This window comes from Clupea harengus, chromosome 6 (assembly GCF_900700415.2).
Source record: "Clupea harengus chromosome 6, Ch_v2.0.2, whole genome shotgun sequence".
Lineage (NCBI taxonomy): Eukaryota > Metazoa > Chordata > Actinopteri > Clupeiformes > Clupeidae > Clupea > Clupea harengus.
Genome location: NC_045157.1, coordinates 14,625,452 through 14,642,365, shown reverse-complemented (window position 1 = coordinate 14,642,365; position 16,914 = coordinate 14,625,452). Strand labels below are relative to the sequence as shown.

General features: G+C 44.4%; 1 protein-coding gene across 3 annotated transcripts in view; it reads right to left on the bottom strand.

The window, feature by feature from the left end:
* The window catches only part of LOC105899724 (serine/threonine-protein kinase BRSK2), a 91,059-nt gene that overhangs the window by 2,573 nt on the left and 71,572 nt on the right, over nt 1–16,914 (bottom strand). For 2 of the 3 annotated variants that reach the window (XM_012826938.3, XM_031569130.2), the window contains exons 9-18: nt 16,658–16,689; nt 16,090–16,254; nt 13,039–13,136; nt 12,448–12,598; nt 10,214–10,274; nt 7,346–7,553; nt 7,028–7,076; nt 5,251–5,374; nt 4,726–4,906; nt 4,307–4,396 (exon numbers count right to left, since the gene is read on the bottom strand). In XM_012826938.3, the coding sequence (XP_012682392.1) occupies nt 4,307–4,396; nt 4,726–4,906; nt 5,251–5,374; nt 7,028–7,076; nt 7,346–7,553; nt 10,214–10,274; nt 12,448–12,598; nt 13,039–13,136; nt 16,090–16,254; nt 16,658–16,689 (1,159 nt within the window). Of the gene's footprint in view, nt 1–1,036; nt 1,899–4,306; nt 4,397–4,725; nt 4,907–5,250; nt 5,375–7,027; nt 7,077–7,345; nt 7,554–10,213; nt 10,275–12,447; nt 12,599–13,038; nt 13,137–16,089; nt 16,255–16,657; nt 16,690–16,914 lie in introns of those variants that run through there. The other variant, XM_031569129.2, reaches the window with a different exon arrangement.

The window sequence follows — 16,914 nt, the reverse complement described above, 5'->3', positions numbered from 1 at the left end:
TGGGAGGAGAGGAGGCGACAAAGGATGAGCACAAGGCTGCAAGAGACTCCATGCCACTCCCAAATCACCAGACATGCTACACTCAGTCAAGAACACAGCTGAGTCACTCTGATGCCATTGAAACTATTTCAGCCTATTTCAGCCTTTTTTCTTATAAGATGGCTTTTAACATATTTGTTATGCCATTTAACGTGTTCCAGATTCAAATTACTAAATTTCAATTTTGTACTTAAAAACTTAAGTAATGACAATGTGCATTGTAATGCATAACTTTTGACATAACTTTTGCTGAAAAACAGCTTAGATTGTAAAATGATTAAAGGCCATAGGCATAGCAGCAAAATGACTACATCCAATCAAGTTACACCTGTCCACTACAGCCATGAGTTAGAATAGATGCCGTGGCTTGTGGAGTCTCCATATTGTCTTGCCTAAGTGGAACGGGCATAGTTAATGAGAGATTTAGAAAACCTTTAAAAACCAACTGTACAAGCCTGTTGATAACACCCCACATCTTCCCTGCGGTCCACCGAGTGAACTGTCATGAATGTCTAATATTCATAACATCACTCAGAAAAATGACACGTTAATCAGAGTTAGTCAGTCAACCTAATCTGACTTTTCAGTCATGATGCGCACAGTGGCCTGACTCTAAGAGGCTGTGATTGACAGTCACACATGGCTTTCAACTAAGGCTTACAAATGGAGGGCCTGTGGGTGTTACCAGCAAAAAATCTCTCATCACTGCATTTACCCATTTTCTGAAGGTTCTGAAGGGTTTCCTTTCTGTTATAGAACAACTCCATCAGCTCTACATAACATTACTATACCCACTGCATGGTCACTTCTTTTTCATACAATGAAAATAGTCCTCAAAGACATTGCTGTGAAATATTGCAGTGGTTGCTGACGTGGCTGTATAAGGTTTAAGCCACTCATTAAATGTTATGTAGTGTTTTATAACAGAATCATACAGGCTCACTGGCAGGTGTGTGTGTGTGTGTGTGTGTGTGTGTGTGTGTGTGTGTGTGTGTGTGTGTGTGTGTGTGTGTGTGTGTGTGTGTGTGTGTATGTGTGTGTGTGTGTGTGTTTGTGTGTTAAGTGCAACCCTTCAGAGGCCCTGTTAGGCATTCTTAGGTTGAATTAAACACTGATCAGGTGAACACATAGGACCATACATGCTCTTACAGGCAATAATCCATGCACAGAGAGTACACACCCTCACACATATTCACACTGTAGGAAGATATAACCAACACAAGCAACACACACAACACATTTGTTGTATCGATTGCACATATAGTAAAGGTTATTAAAACTGTGGGCACAAGATCACATTCACACAAACACAGAGTGGAGAATTAGTGTGGTGGTCATTTGAGTGGTGTGTTACATTGGGAAGTGCTCAAGTGTTTAAATACGTCTGTCCCTGTCTGCGGACTGAGTAACAAGCTGTCAACAGGAAAGGTTCTGTGCCACTTGCATTAAAGTGTGCTAAATAAGTAGGTGACACCACCATGAATCCAACATGAGATTGGCATAAGCATGTCAGGAGACAACCCCCCCCCCACCCCCCACCCCACCCCCGCCCCCGGTCAACGTTTGCACAGTACCGGGTTCTGCTCATGGGCTACTCAAGGCTTGAACACTTGGGTTCAGATTATTATGCGGTGTCCTCTGCTTTAATGTAGGACCTACAGCAAGAGGCTGGTATAGTTAACCCCATTATGTCTGACAGATGTAACTAAGACTGCTGGAGACATGCTTATGACAGTTTGATGTCAGAGCTCATGATGGCTTAAAGTCTTTTGGGTGGGGGCACAGGGTGGGGGGGGGGTGGGGGGTCTTACCACTCTTGGACTGTCTGCCTGCTTGCCCCTCAGAGCGACGAGATGGGTCTGGGGCAACGGGAGGGGATGGTGGGAGTTACCCTCAGAATTACAGACCCCCATCAGATACTTCAAAGGGTAATTTACCCCAGAGGCCAGAGTGTCCTGCATGGTTCTATTCATATTTACCTCAGAAAGCCTCAAATAAGTTGTAGGTGTGAACGTAGGAGACTAACAGGTACTTGAATATTTTATCTCACTTCCCAGGACTTCTCTATGTTCACCTGAATATATGTAGTCTGGATACCTACCTAATCTACTTGTGGTGAAACCACTACAAATGATCCAGAACGCGGCGGCGCGTCTGGTGTTCAACCAACCGAAGAGGGCACACGTCACCCCGCTACTCATTGAGCTCCACTGGCTGCCGGTAGCTGCTCGCATTAAGTTCAAGTCACTTATGCTTGCCTACAGAGTGCTCGATGGTTCTGCTCCCACCTACCTAAATGCTCTTGTAAGGGCAAATGTTACACCCAGGATGCTGCGCTCTTCTAGTGAGCGTCGTTTGGCACTGCCGTCTGTGCAAGTACGGCAGTCCAGACTATTCTCATTTGTAGTTCCACGTTGGTGGAATGAACTACCCAGCACTACCAGAGCAGGGGCGTCCCTCTCTACCTTTAAGAAGCTTTTGAAGACCCAACTCTTCAGAGAGCACTTCCCGTCCTAACTGGCACTTCGACTAGTGCGTAACTTGCAATTACAGCAGTTACACTTCTGCACTCCTTCCTTCTTTTTATTTCATTTTGTTATATTTCTAATGTAAAGTAGTATTTATTTATTGTTACACCAGGTTCTATTGCTCGTAGCTTGAATATTCTCTCCCTTGTACGTCGCTTTGGACAAAAGCGTCTGCTAAATGACTAAATGTAAAATGTAAATGTTAACCTTCTGTTGGTGTGTGTGTGTGTGTGTGTGTGTGTGTGTGTGTGTGTGTGTGTGTGTTTGTTTGTTTGTTTGTTTGATTCTAATGTATTGTGATATTGTGTACCATCTTACATTAAGACACAGAAGACCTCTTCACAATTTCACCAATATTGCCATACGTTCTTGCACACATAATATACACCAAAGAACAACAACATTTGAGGCGACTTGAAGCTCAGCATATGTGTTGCAAGCGTGCACGTTGCCCAAGCCATTCCGTTCACTCACGCAGGCACACATAGCATTCCGGACACACAGGGGAAAGCTGGGGGTGATGGGAAAGGTGGAGGGGGTGGCACACAGAGAGAGAAAGAGAGGAAGTGATGAAGAGAGAGGGAGAGGGGGAAAGCATAAGGGTGGGAGAGAAACTGAAAAACCCCGTGAGGAAAAAGGAGAAGATTTCAGCAATGAGGGGATGTGGCAGATCTGGCGATGCACTTTCGGATAAGAGCTCCAACAATCCATTTGGTTGTCTGTTTTGTATCCATTTTGCCCGATGTGCAACTGACTGAATCTAGAAATGGAAACCACTGACTCCAAATGACACATTACTGGGAGCAGGAAGTCATCTAAGATTACATAATATTAATTTTTCTCTCTGTATCATAGTGATGGGATGCATTGATAGTGCATGCTTTAGACCTTCAGTCAACTGTTCAGTCCACAATTTCCTCTACTGAGTCATGTTTAAATGGATTTTGGGACTGTATATAAATGGATGTTTTTGTGCTAGTCTGGCCAGAAGAGGGAGCTATGACTGAACACTGAAACGTTTGTGGAAGGGGGAACTCTCTCTTGCCTAGACTCAGCTGTCCTGCTAGAAGGGACTTTCAAATATCTGCTGTATGGGACACATATTCACAAGAGGATTCAAGCAAACGATTTATAAGCTAAATGCAGTTTAACGTTGACCAATAATTAGCTGATTCGTTGGTTGGTTGAAACCAGAAACCATAGACGCACACACACATACTCTTTGGAAGAAACAATACCATAAACATAGTAAAAACAAAGTTAATATAAGCTACATAAGAATAAGCTATGTGTTTTAACATTTGACTGCCTAAAACAGCAGAACAAAGCAGTGCGACCAATCCAGTAGTTTCAAGATTTACTTAAAAGAAGACGCAGGCTACACTGTGGTATGTTGTTGTGGAGAGGAATGGTGAGTAGTGATTCTGGTTGTAATTCACTCTCAGAGGTCAAAGGTCACACTGTGTATGGCTGGGGAGAAGTGAGGTGTGGTGTGGTGTCGTGTGCTGGTGTGAGTCGTGGTTCTTTTGCCGTGCTTTTTTTTCTGGTGCTTTTTTTGCAGGAGCTGTGCAATGGAGCTGCCATGCAAGTGTGAGCAAGCCAGAAGAAGATAATTCAGAGGGAGAGACAGAGCAGATAGAGTAGGAGGAGGAGAAAGAGAAAGAGAGAGCAGAAAGATACCTAAAGAGAAGTGTAGGGAGAGAGAGAGAGGTTAAGAGCGCGCGAGAGAAAAAACTCACCAGAGATTTGTTGGACTCCCGGTTGGTCATGGCTGCTTAACAGCTGTGCTTGAATTGTCTCAACCACCCGCTTAAACCGCCGGCTCGGACCTGAACACACACACACACACACACACACACACACACACACACACACACACACACACACACACACACACACACACACACACAAACACATACACACACATACACATACACAATGGGCTCAATAATAACATCAAGACAACCCTGCAACCTCTTTAAATTACAAAGCTGGTGGTCTCATTAGTGCTGAAATACTGATGCATAAAGCAAGACCTGTACCTGTAATATACAAAAGGTCAGTTATCATTCAGATGCACACTAACACACACACACACACGCACATGCACACACACACACACACACACACACACACACACACTCCCTATCTTATGCACCTGAGATCAGGGTGAAGGTGACGGAGTAGATGCCGTTCTCCTTCTGGGCGCAGCCACTCTCGGAGTAGGTGATGTCCACCTGGAACTTCACCGGCTTTTGGAACACCGCAGGCCCCGCCGACGACTTATACTCAGCCCGGAAACTCGTCTGAGAGATCACACTGTGGCTAAGACTGGGGATCTGAGAGAGAGAGCGAGAGAGAGAGAGAGAGAGAGAGAGAGAGAGAGAGTCCTTTCTTACCCTGTATTTACATCACTTTGTGCACACAAATAAAAACAACAATATATACGTAACCCTATATACAGCCAAATGACAAAAAATAAAAACAGAAACTGTTCTTTGTTGACCAGTGAACATACTGCCCTCTCGTGACACCACCCATCCTCGGGAGAACTATATATATATATATATATATATATATATAACAATATATTCATCCATTATGAGATATTACAGAACAGCTAATGGCATCTCTAAAGTGGAGAGTGGAGAGAAGCGTGATGAGGATTGCATGCGAGTCTTACAGAGAGGAAGGCATGAACGATGTCTGCTTTGATGGAGCTCAAGGGCTTGTCTCTGATCACCACGAAGATCTGCTCCTCCTTCTCCAGGCTGATGAAGTTACCGAACCACGACTTCTTAGCCAGCCTAAGAAAGCCAGAAATACAGTATCCACTATTAACACTTGGCCATTCAAACACAATATGCACTCATGGACTACTATTAGACTAAATAAAATAAAATAAAATAAAATAAAATAAAATAAAATGATGATGCCAGTATAAACCAGTATATTGCAAGATGTTTATTTCTAGAACTATAGAGCTACCTCTCTGGTTATTTGCTGACCCTTTTCTCCTGGCATGTAAAGGACTGCAACCTTATTTCAAAAGCAAGAGATTTTTCTACACGTTCTATCCAAAATGTAGGCAAACGAATGGTGCAGTCATATGTAACTGCCAACAGGGGGAGTATGTGAGCTATGCACAGAGGCTGCTGTGAGTGCTTGGTGCTGCAGCAAACCCATTCCTTACACTGACTGATGGCATTAGCTGCTGTCTGTGGCTTGCAGGCTTCCATCAGCAGATTCAGTGCTAACACGGATGACTAGCATTTGCTCTCACACACAAACACGCACAAGGAAGCATACACACGCAGGTCCACACGCAAATGCTATGTTCTAGTTCCTCCTGATGACAACAAACACAGGAATACTTTAAACCACTAGCCTGCCATGTGTGTGTGTGTGTGTGTGTGTGTGTGTGTGTGTGCTTCTCTGTGTGTGTGTGTGTGTGTGTGTGTGTGTGTGTGTGTGTGTGTGTGTGTGTGTGTGCACTTCTGTGTGTGTGTCTGTGTGTGTGTGTGTGTGTGTGTGTGTGTGTGTGTTTGTGTAGGCATCTTAGATAAGCCTCCTTTCAAAATCCAAAGTCAACTCCCAGTGCTGGTTACAAATTCACACAGAGCAAACACACACACACACACACACACACACACACACACACACACACACACACACACACACACACACACACACACACACACACACACACACACACACACACACACACACACACACACACACACACACACCACATCCAAGGTCCTGAAAGAACACTGAGAGTAAAAACAGTGCGATATAAAACATTCATGACGGATTTGAGAACCCTCCCGCTTAGTAGTGCAGAAGCGCAGGAGCTGAGGGAGTCCGACAGACAGACCGAGGTGCCTCCACACAAACACACGATGAAGAGGGTTAGCAACACAAGCACTGCAAGCATGTCTGCTAACTTGCCTTTACACTGTCTTCAGCTGTGTGTACTAGCATCTGGGCAGTGGCATTGGACAGTGACACACTTACCACTGGTTTAAATGATGTAAGGTCATATTGAGTCTGTAAAGGTTTGTTAGTTTGAACTGGGCATGTATTAGAGTATAAGAGTGTGATATTGGGTATAGCATGGCTGGGGAATGCATAATGTGATTCTAGTTATTACAGGTTATTGATATTTGAGCTCAATAGCCAATCAAATGACACCCCTACCCTGCCATGCTCCTGAAGCAATGTGTTGATTGGCTGGAATAGTGTACGGTGAGGAGCAATTCACTGAATTGGACTGGAATTGAGGACATAGTGTTATCATGTGTATTATATACACTATGTGTGTGAGCATGTGTATGTGTATGTGTACTTTTTGTGTGTGTGTTTTTGTGTGTGTGTGTGTGTCTGTGTGTGTGGGGGGGGGGTGTATAGTTGTGTGTGTGTGTGTGTGAGAGAGTGTAAAAACATAAAGAGAGACTCACTCTGGAGATGAGTCTGGTGTCAGGCTGGACATATCCTCTTGGGTGGGAACTACAGAGTTAAGCACGTGTGAGAATGTGAGGGGTTCAGATAAAACATTAACCTCAACCACTAACATTTTATGAGTAGTACAATATCATATGATATCATTAGCAAAGGGAGGGATAATGTATATTAAATGGTATAATACACTGAAACTTATAAGGGCAGCAATTTCCTGCAACACAGACACAGGATTTGGGATGGAGTGGAGATCATCTCTAATACAGACACTGTATCACGGCACTCATCACAGCCCTCTAGGTCTTCATGTGCCTTACCCTGCATTTTCCTGCGGTGGAAACGTGGCGATCCCATGAAGCTGTTCTTGATGGAGTTGAGGCGTGTCCTCCAGGGCTGCCCGCCCAGTGAGGGGCTGGGCGGCGGGGTGGGGCTGGGTGTGCCCGCCGGGCTCTCTTTGGGCGTGTGCACGGGCGTGCCCTTGGGCGTGGGCAGCGGGCTGGCGCGCGGCGAGCCGTGCGGCGTCACCTGGGGCAGGAGGCAGGGGGGCACAGGTTTGGCGGTGAGCTCCGGGTGCAGCCTGTGGAGCCGCACCGGAGAGAGGGGCAACGGCATGGCCAGCTTGGGGGGCACGGTGAGGGGGGAGCGCCGCGCCCGCGGGCTGTGGAGGATGGGCGAGGGGAGTGGATGGTACGGCGAGCAGGGCGTGGAGGGTTCGGACTGGACGGAGGATGGGGGAGGGCCGGTGTGCGGGAGGGGGTTGGAGCGCGTGGTCTGCAGGGGCTTGTGGGGCGAGCGCGGCTTGGCGGGGAGCGTCTGCGTTTTGGGGTCGACGTGGGGGGCGCGCGTCCGCGGGGACAGGGGAGCGATGCCGTTAAACCGGGGCCCTCCGCGCGGGGAGTGTGTGGGGCTGCAGTTGGGCGACTGGCAGAAGTCGGGAGACTGGGGCGGAACGAAAAACCGGCGCACGGGCTACCAGTGGGGAGCGCATGCACCATCACACACACACACACACACCATATGAGGGGTGAAATGTTCGGAAACGACACACACAGGTGACACAGAAAGCAGCAGAAGGTGGGAGTGCAGAAAGGAAGACAAGAAACAAAAAAGACATGCCATTAGCACAGCCAACAGCAGAGTCAGCCAATCAGTGCAGATCATCTAGCAAAGCCACCCAGTCGGAGCAGGCCAACAGAGAAACCAGCCAATCCGGAAGCACGGAGGCTGTGAGGAAAGAACTAAAAGAGGTGTTTCAAATAACAAGCATTCCTAAAAGCAAACCAAATCAGGAAACCTCCTCCCTAAAGAAGCATTTTTATTGAAGCTTTGTGAGGCTACAGATTGGTTGGCAGTTACTAATACAATGGCAGCTAGATACTAAAGCCTTTAATCTTCATTCAACGTTTTTCTTCACTTGGGGTACGGTGTGTGTGTGTATGTGTGTGTGTGTGTGTGTGCGTGAGCGTGTGTGTGTGCGTGTGCGTGTGTGTTTGTCTGTGCGTGTGTGTGTGTGTGTGTGTGTGTGTGTGTAGATACGTACAAAACAAACATAATTGTATCAGGCATGGAAAATCAGTGAGCTGACAGAGTTACCAAACAGCCCTCTTCCACATGACTGTTAGATGTATCCATTAGCCCTGACTCAGATGAAATCTGGTTATGTTTATGGCTAACTGCCGTACAGCTCGACGGCAGCGATCCCGACAAACTTATCACAGCCCAGTGGAGTGTGACTCAGTGGAGTGCTAGACAGATTTCAGTGAGATGCTGGGGCTCAGGATGGAAGAGCGTTGTGACAGATTCCTGCTAAATGCTCTGATGCAAACTTGTGTGTGTGTGTGTGTGTGTGTGTGTGTGTGTGTGTGTGCGTGCGCGCGCTTGCGTGTGTGTGTGTGTGTGTGTGAGATTGGACTATTTGAGAAATTGATGAATGTTTGTTAGTGCTGAAGTGTCTGGGTGTGTGTTGTGTGTGTGTGTGTGTGTGTGTGTGTGTGTGTGTGTCACAATGACAACTGTGTGCGAGAGGGAGCTGTATAAGAGAGTGTTTGGGGTGTGTGTTTGTGTGTGTGTGTATGCATAATGCGTGAATGTGTTCAGAGAACTATGGCTTTTCCTCCATGTATTAACTGCTCCAGCACGGCGGCACGGTAAGCTTCTTTAGGGATGTTTACATAAGATTCAAAATAAACATTTGGAACAAGCCCTTCCCAAATCCCTCAGTTGACCATGGTACCAACATATCACACTTAAAGTGGTTTCTAACACATGCTATTCTACATCCATCTTCCTGTGTGGTTAAAGTTAATATAAGTTCATCAGAAGACAAGTGGACTTTTATTTATACACATCTTGCCTACTGAAAGAAATGTAAAATGGCAATATTTTCTCTGGTTCTTTGCTATCCAATAACTCTAATAATTCTACTTTGTTGAATTCCAGTTAAGCTATATCCCTGAGCACTAAATGTGTTATAAAAAATACTAACTTTTCAGTCCATGGAGAACTGTAGGCTTGAAGGACAGCACACTCTTCAAATACCGATTCTTTCTACAGTCCAGTGGAATAACCCCATTTTGGTCCTGATGGAACTAACGCATTCCTTTAACAGCTCTACCTTATGCCTCCACATGGTTCCATGTAATCTTCAGAGCATTGTATGATACCAAGGAGAATACCTGTGCCGCCACAGGAACAATTCATGGTACCAGTGGCCTGGTACAGCATAGTTTAAGGAACCATATAGTTCCATTAATAACCATGCAGTTTTAACAGGAACCTTTTGGGGTTCCACTACAGGGACAAGAATCAAAAGCCTTTTAAAGAGTGTGGTGAAGGATAAGCCTGTAGCCTCTGTCCTCTAAAGCCAGCTGGGCCATGCACGGTGGTGGTGACAGCAGCACTGAAGCACTGAATGTGAATGAATGAGCACACACTCCCATCCTCACTCCACTCAAGATGTGTGCTTCAAAGGCGGTCAAGTGCACGTGATGGGGCATAGTGTGGGAATTGGAACAGAGCCCAGCGAGTGAGTGTCGGTGAGCGAGTGAGTGAGTGAGTGAGTGAGTGAGTGAGTGAGTGAGTGAGTGAGTGAGTGAGTGAGTGAGTGACTGAGTGAGTGAGTGCGTGAATGCGTGAGTGAGTGTGTGAGTGTCAGAAACAGTGAGCACATTAATGCACACACTTACCCTTGGACTGCTGAGAGGGCTGGTAGAGAGACATGAAGATGCACCACTGATAGACCTCGACCTGCCACACACACACACACACACACACACACACACACACACACACACACACACACACACACACACACACACAAACACATATAATGTCACATTGGTTTAATTTGAAAAGAGTGGCTTTACAAGCTGAAAAGAGCAGCGATTTCTGTTTAAAAGCTGGCAATAGAAGAAGACATTGTCTCTGCTGCAGACCAAAGCTGGAGCACCACTAGACTCTGATTCAGAGAGATTCAGTGGTCCTCCGGTATTACCCAGACAAAGCTCCAGAGAAGAACTGCTGTCGGCCGCTATGGGGGAATATGCTGATGTGTTCTTTCTCTTTTATGCTTAATTGACTTTTCATTTTTCTCTCTCTGGTTTACCCCTCATTATTCTCTCTCTCTCCATCTCTCCCCTCTCTCTATTTCACTCTCTCTTCTCTCCCTCTCCTGAAAAAAAGCTGCCTAATTACGTCAAATAAGTTACTCAACGGACTACCTGGGGGCATAAACGAGAAGACAAGACAGGGAGAGAGAGAGAGGAAGGGAAGAGAAAGAGGTAGATAGACAGATAGATAGAGAGACAGAGAGAACAAACAAATGAACAATGAGATACTCTGGGAAGAGAGGAGGTGACAAAGGATGAGCACAAGGCTGCGATTGACAGTCATATCATTCACACAAGGCATTCTTGCAAATGGAGGGTCTTCACTAAAACACAGATGCACACACACACTCAAACACACACACACACACACACACACACACACACACTCAAACACACTTTTTCCTCTCATGAATGCGGAGCCTCTGTGCCTACTCAGTCTCTCTTTCCCTCCTTCACTTTCCCCTGTTTCACTCTTCTTCCATCTCTCATCCTCATTCTCTCAGTCATTCCCCCAGCAACTGCTTGTGTGCAGGCTTAAAGAGCTGGGATGCCTTAAATGATGTATGGCAGCTTAACGGTCCGTACCTTCACTGCTCTACCTCAAAGGGGGAAATTGAAACAGTAAATCATGACCAGTGTGTGTGTGGAGGGTAAGCTCATGATCCAAAGCATGTCCACACACACACACACACACACACACACGCAACACACACACGCGCACACACACACACACACACACACACACACACACACACACACACACACACACACACACACACACTCACAAAAGACACACACTTATATGTACATGCACCACACAAGCACATACACACACACGCACACAGAAACACATACACGAAGCATACTAGTTTCTGAACCGTGGCATGCTTAACTAAATATGCTAACTGATTCCAAAGTTAATCACTTTGAGCCCTCATTCAGAAAATGATGAAATAATAGCACACAATCAGTGGAGGGAAAAGAAAGGGGATGGGTGCCCCACCATAAGACTTCCTCGCTCTCACTGGATGCAATAGCTGAATTGTGCATTTTGTTAATCATTAATGTAATATTGAGACATTTGACATTCTGGAGGTTAAGACAGATCTCTACCTAGCTACTCTGCTTCACTCACACCCATAACTGGCACCAAGTGAAAGTAAAAAAGGGTCCTAAGCATGTTCAATGTTTGGATATTGTGTACCAACAGCCATGTACTGTATGTGAGTCTCTGCTACCAGGCTAACCTGACACTCTGAGGCACATCTGAAGCCTAAAGAGGAACATAGAGGAAGGCACAGAAGAACCATGAAGCTGTATGAGAGAAAGGCACAGGAAAAAAATGGTGAATTAACCCCGAGATGTGATCTGCTGTGGGATATTATTGCCAACATCAAAGGAGGAGAGAGAAAGAATGTGTGTCTGATAACAAAATATAGGGCATAACATGCTGGGAAAGGGGCTTGGAAATATGAAGAAAAATAGAGCTAGAGAGAAGGAAAGAAGGAGACTGGGACAGAGAGGAAAGGGAGAATAGATTTTGCGCTTTTGATGTTGAGTGGGGGTGCAGCCAGAGGGGTACCCCTCATCTCTTCTGTAACGCACTAATGCTTTGGCTCTCCCTGGGAATCATTAAGGACGCATTTACCGCCAAAATGTCACGCAAGTCAAAGCTGTTCATAGAGATCAACTTAACTTGCAGGGTTGGACATCTCAGGCTGGTTATTTATATACACTATCACTGAAGAACATGAAGGCACATAGGGACATAACCTGTGTGTGTGTGTGTGTGTGTGTGTGTGTGTTTTCACCTCTGCCCGTGATTGGACAGGTCTAAGGCTCGTCTGACGGGCACAGGAGACCCTCCATCAGTGACGGTCAGCACCTCCATGCTCTTCCTCTCCGGTCTCCTCTTGTTGTGTCTTGTCAACATGGGGGAGTCCACACGCTTACGCGGAGGATCTGTACAATACCATGGACACACACACACACACACACACACATCCATACAACACACACATACGTAAAACATACATACACAAAAACATGCCCACACACACACACACACACACACACACACACACACACACACACACACACACACACACACATATATATATATATACAGCCATGTGGTTATGACAAGTAGTTAACATGTTCATGAATGCTGTTTATTGCTGCTGCCTAATGGCATGCTGTTCTGACATTAAAGAGAGATAAAAAATCGCTGTGCAGACATGACAATGATTACACAGGGGTAAAATCACCTCAGTAATTACTACATTATAAAACACGCTTTTGATTAGACTACTACATAATACAACATAACAGTGATTACATATAATGTGTTATAAAGCACCATGCAGATGTCATTTATAACGTCATTACAAATCATATCATACCAACGTCGGTGCGGGGCGGAAGGTTCTGGTCTGCTTGACTGGGAAAACGCTCTTTTCGGTCCAGAAGCATAAAATAGATCATCTTCTCCTGGTTGTCACTACACACACACACGCACGCACACACACACGCATGCACGCGCACACCCACACACGGACACACACACACACACACACACACACACGTACACACACACAGAGACAGACACACACACACACACACACACACACACACACGTACACACACACAGAGACAGACACACACACACACACACACACACACACACACACACACACACACACACACACAGAGAGAGACACACACAGAGAGAGACACACACACACACACAATTTAACATGCTTATCAGGGTAAATTACAAAGTGCTTCCTTAAGTGTGCAAAATGAACTGAGCATAAATAATGTCTAGCCTTAGGCAAAAACATTAAGTTTAAGGTAATTTACAACACAGCTAAATTAAGTTACTCTAGAATAGAGTGAGCTAGTTTGAGCAGTCTTGTTGGTTGCCCAAAAGGTATATTAGAGAGAGTTGAGGGTCTTAAGAGAGTCTTAAGGTTACACTTAGTAAGCAACCAGCATCTGTTTTTGTAGTCAGTGTAGAATTTGACAAAAAGGTGTATTGGATTAGAATTGTGGACCGAACCTTTAAGGGCAACAAATTAGAATCCAAACATTAAGTTCAGTTTAAAGATATAGTTACTGACTCAACAACCAGCAGGTTGATTCATTAATTTTAAGCATTACAGTTTTTCTCGATTGATTACATTCAAAAACTGGAACTTATGGCACAATGACCACAACCTGTAACTCATGAGCCAACTCCCTAAACCAATTCTGCTAAACTATAAGCACAATTATCTGCTTTAGACACAGATTTCAATTGTTAACCGCACTTTCTTCAAAACACAACACACAATTATCTGCTTTAGACAGATTTCAATTGTTAACCACACTTTCTTCAAAACACTAAACACCATCCTCTCTACTTTGCACACTTCATCAATGCCAAAACCTCCTTGTGTTCAGACAGAACACACTGCTATTCAATTGGCAAAACTTCCATTTCCAAGGCTGTTGTGCAATTTGAAATCAAAGCTTTAGCAATATGATGGCCACAGGTTAGCTCCTGGTTTGGAGAACAATTGATGGCAACATTGAAGTGAGAGGTGATCAGAAAGGCAGAGGAGTGAGAGTAAGAGGAGGAGGAGGAGGAGGAGGAGGAAGAGGATGAAGAGAAAGAGCAAGAAGGAGAGCCATTATCTCTGATGAGATTCGGGCCACTGTGGTCAACCATGTGGTCAACCATGGTTTGACCATGCAGGAGGCTGGCCAGAGGGTTCAACCAAATATAAGCCGCTTCTCAGTTGCATCCATTCTCTGGACATTCAGAAGAGGGAATAGGTAAGAAACACTACTATGACAGAAAAACACTAGTTTGAATGCCTTATCAGGAGCATAGTATTCTTGTATTTTCCATTGTACTGTATCTGTAAAATTACGTAAACAAATACAAAGTGCAACCATTGATGACCAAGACTAATTCCTAAACATCAATACAGTGAGCCTAGCCACAGTGGACTGTGTTCTAAGGCGGAACACCTTGAGAATAAAGCAGGTGTACAGGGTGCCTTTTGTCAGAAACTCCGACAGTCAAACAGTTATGCTATGACTATGTGCAAGTTAGTCATATACATTTCCACAACTGATTGCGTCCTATCAGCACTGACACATTACTGTACTGTATTGTAATCCAATCCAATGTTACAGTTTTTCTCGATTGCTTACACACATGAAGCATGCCTCGTTTTCTCAAAACTCTAAACACAAATCCCTAAACCACTCACACAAAATGCAACAACATTCACAACACTGTGTAGGTCTATTTCTGATAGCACATTGTCAATATTGTCTTGAGCTAGAACAGGATGCAGTAGTTTTTTGTCCTTTTTTATTTTACATTTTTCTTTCTTTTTTTGTTGACTGTACTGGCCTATATCCTATTGTTTGTTCTGTGCAAATCATTTACACATTCATTTGTGTTTGCTGTGATGTATAGGCTACAGCACTTTTGGAAAAAATAAAGAAATATTTTAGTTGTTACTGTATATTTGTGTGTTGTTTTATATTTGCGTAAAAACATTATACAGTTATATTTTACTACAGGAGTAAGCGTATAGTAACATAATGTTCCTGATAAGGCCTTCATACTGGTGTTTTCCCATTTCATAGTAGTGTTTTCCATTGAGCACATCAGTGTTCAATCGATGCTTAGAATGTCTACTCATATAATGGGCTGTGTTTGTCATTAGAAAACAAAGTACCCTTTTGAGGTGACATAACACTGTTTTGAAAGCAAAGTTGCCTTTTGCAGGATGTATAAAGGGTTTTGCATTTTGTGTGAGTGGTTTTGGGATTTGTGTTTAGAGTTTTGAGGAAACGAGGCATGCTTTCAAAAAATGTGTGTTAGCAATTGAGAAAAACTGTAACACATTTAGTTGTGTTTGCTGTGATGTATAGGCTACAGCACTTTTGGAAAAAATAAAGAAATATTTGAGTTGTTACTGTATATTTGTGTGTTGTTTTATATTTGAGTAAAAACATTATACAGTTATATTTTACTACAGGAGTAAGTGTACAGTAACACTGGACATGAAAAGGCAAAATGCTCCTGATAAGGCCTTCATACTGGTGTTTTCCCATTTCATAGTAGTGCTTTCCATTGAGCACATCAGTATTCAATCGATGCTTAGAATGTCTACTCATATAATGAGCTGTGTTTGTCATTTGAAAACAAAATCCCCTTTTGAGGTGACATAACACTGTTTTGAAAGCAAAGTTGCATTTTGCAGGAGATATAAAGGGTTTTGCATTTTGTGTGAGTGGTTTTGGGATTTGTGTTTAGAGTTTGGAGAAAATGAGGCATGCTTTCAAAAAATGTGTGTTAGCAATCGAGAAAAACTGTAAATATGCTGTGCTGTTAAAAAATGGGTTGGGGGAGTTAGCGGCTAGGATTCCAAGACTCGAGCTGGACTCACTCCTCATCCAGCAGGTCATTGACGAGTTTGCTCTTGTCCCTGAAGCAGCCCAGAGAGTGCATGCTCTCCAGCACGTCCGGATCGATGTCCTCCATCGCCGGGAGCGACCGCATGGCTACCTTACGCTGCACGGGCGGATGGGGTTCTGGCTCGCTCTTACCGGCTCTAAACACACACACACACACACACACACACACACACACACACACAGACACACACACACACACACACACACACACACACACACACACACACACACACACACACACACACACACACACACACACACACACAATATTGAACAGAAGACACAGCTATTAGACACAGTGAATGATAACATGACACAAAACCAGAACAGAGAATGTACAGATACATACATACAAAAGAAGCACAAATACACCACTGAAAATATCATAATAATACAGCACACATTTCTCCACAGCAGAGAGGAAGGAGTAGGGAGGAGGGGGTAGGAAGAGGGGTAGGAGAGGGGTAGAAAGAGGGGTAGAAAGAGGGGTAGGACAGGGGTAGGAAGAGAGGTAGGAAGAGGGGTAGGAAGAGTACTCACAAGTACCAGGCGTGCTTCTGAATCTGGTCCAACTGTACGATAAAGATGTATGTACAAAACAGTCAGGCACAAATAATAATAATAATAGACACAATACTTAATAATAGCAATAATAATTATTACTATTAGTAACTATTATTAGTAACTAATACTTCACAATGATGCCATTAGGCACATGGACTTCTGGTGTTTCGAGGTTCTGAGAGCACCAATAACAGACTGTATAAGAATCTCTCAGTCTCTCTCCAAAGCCCTCC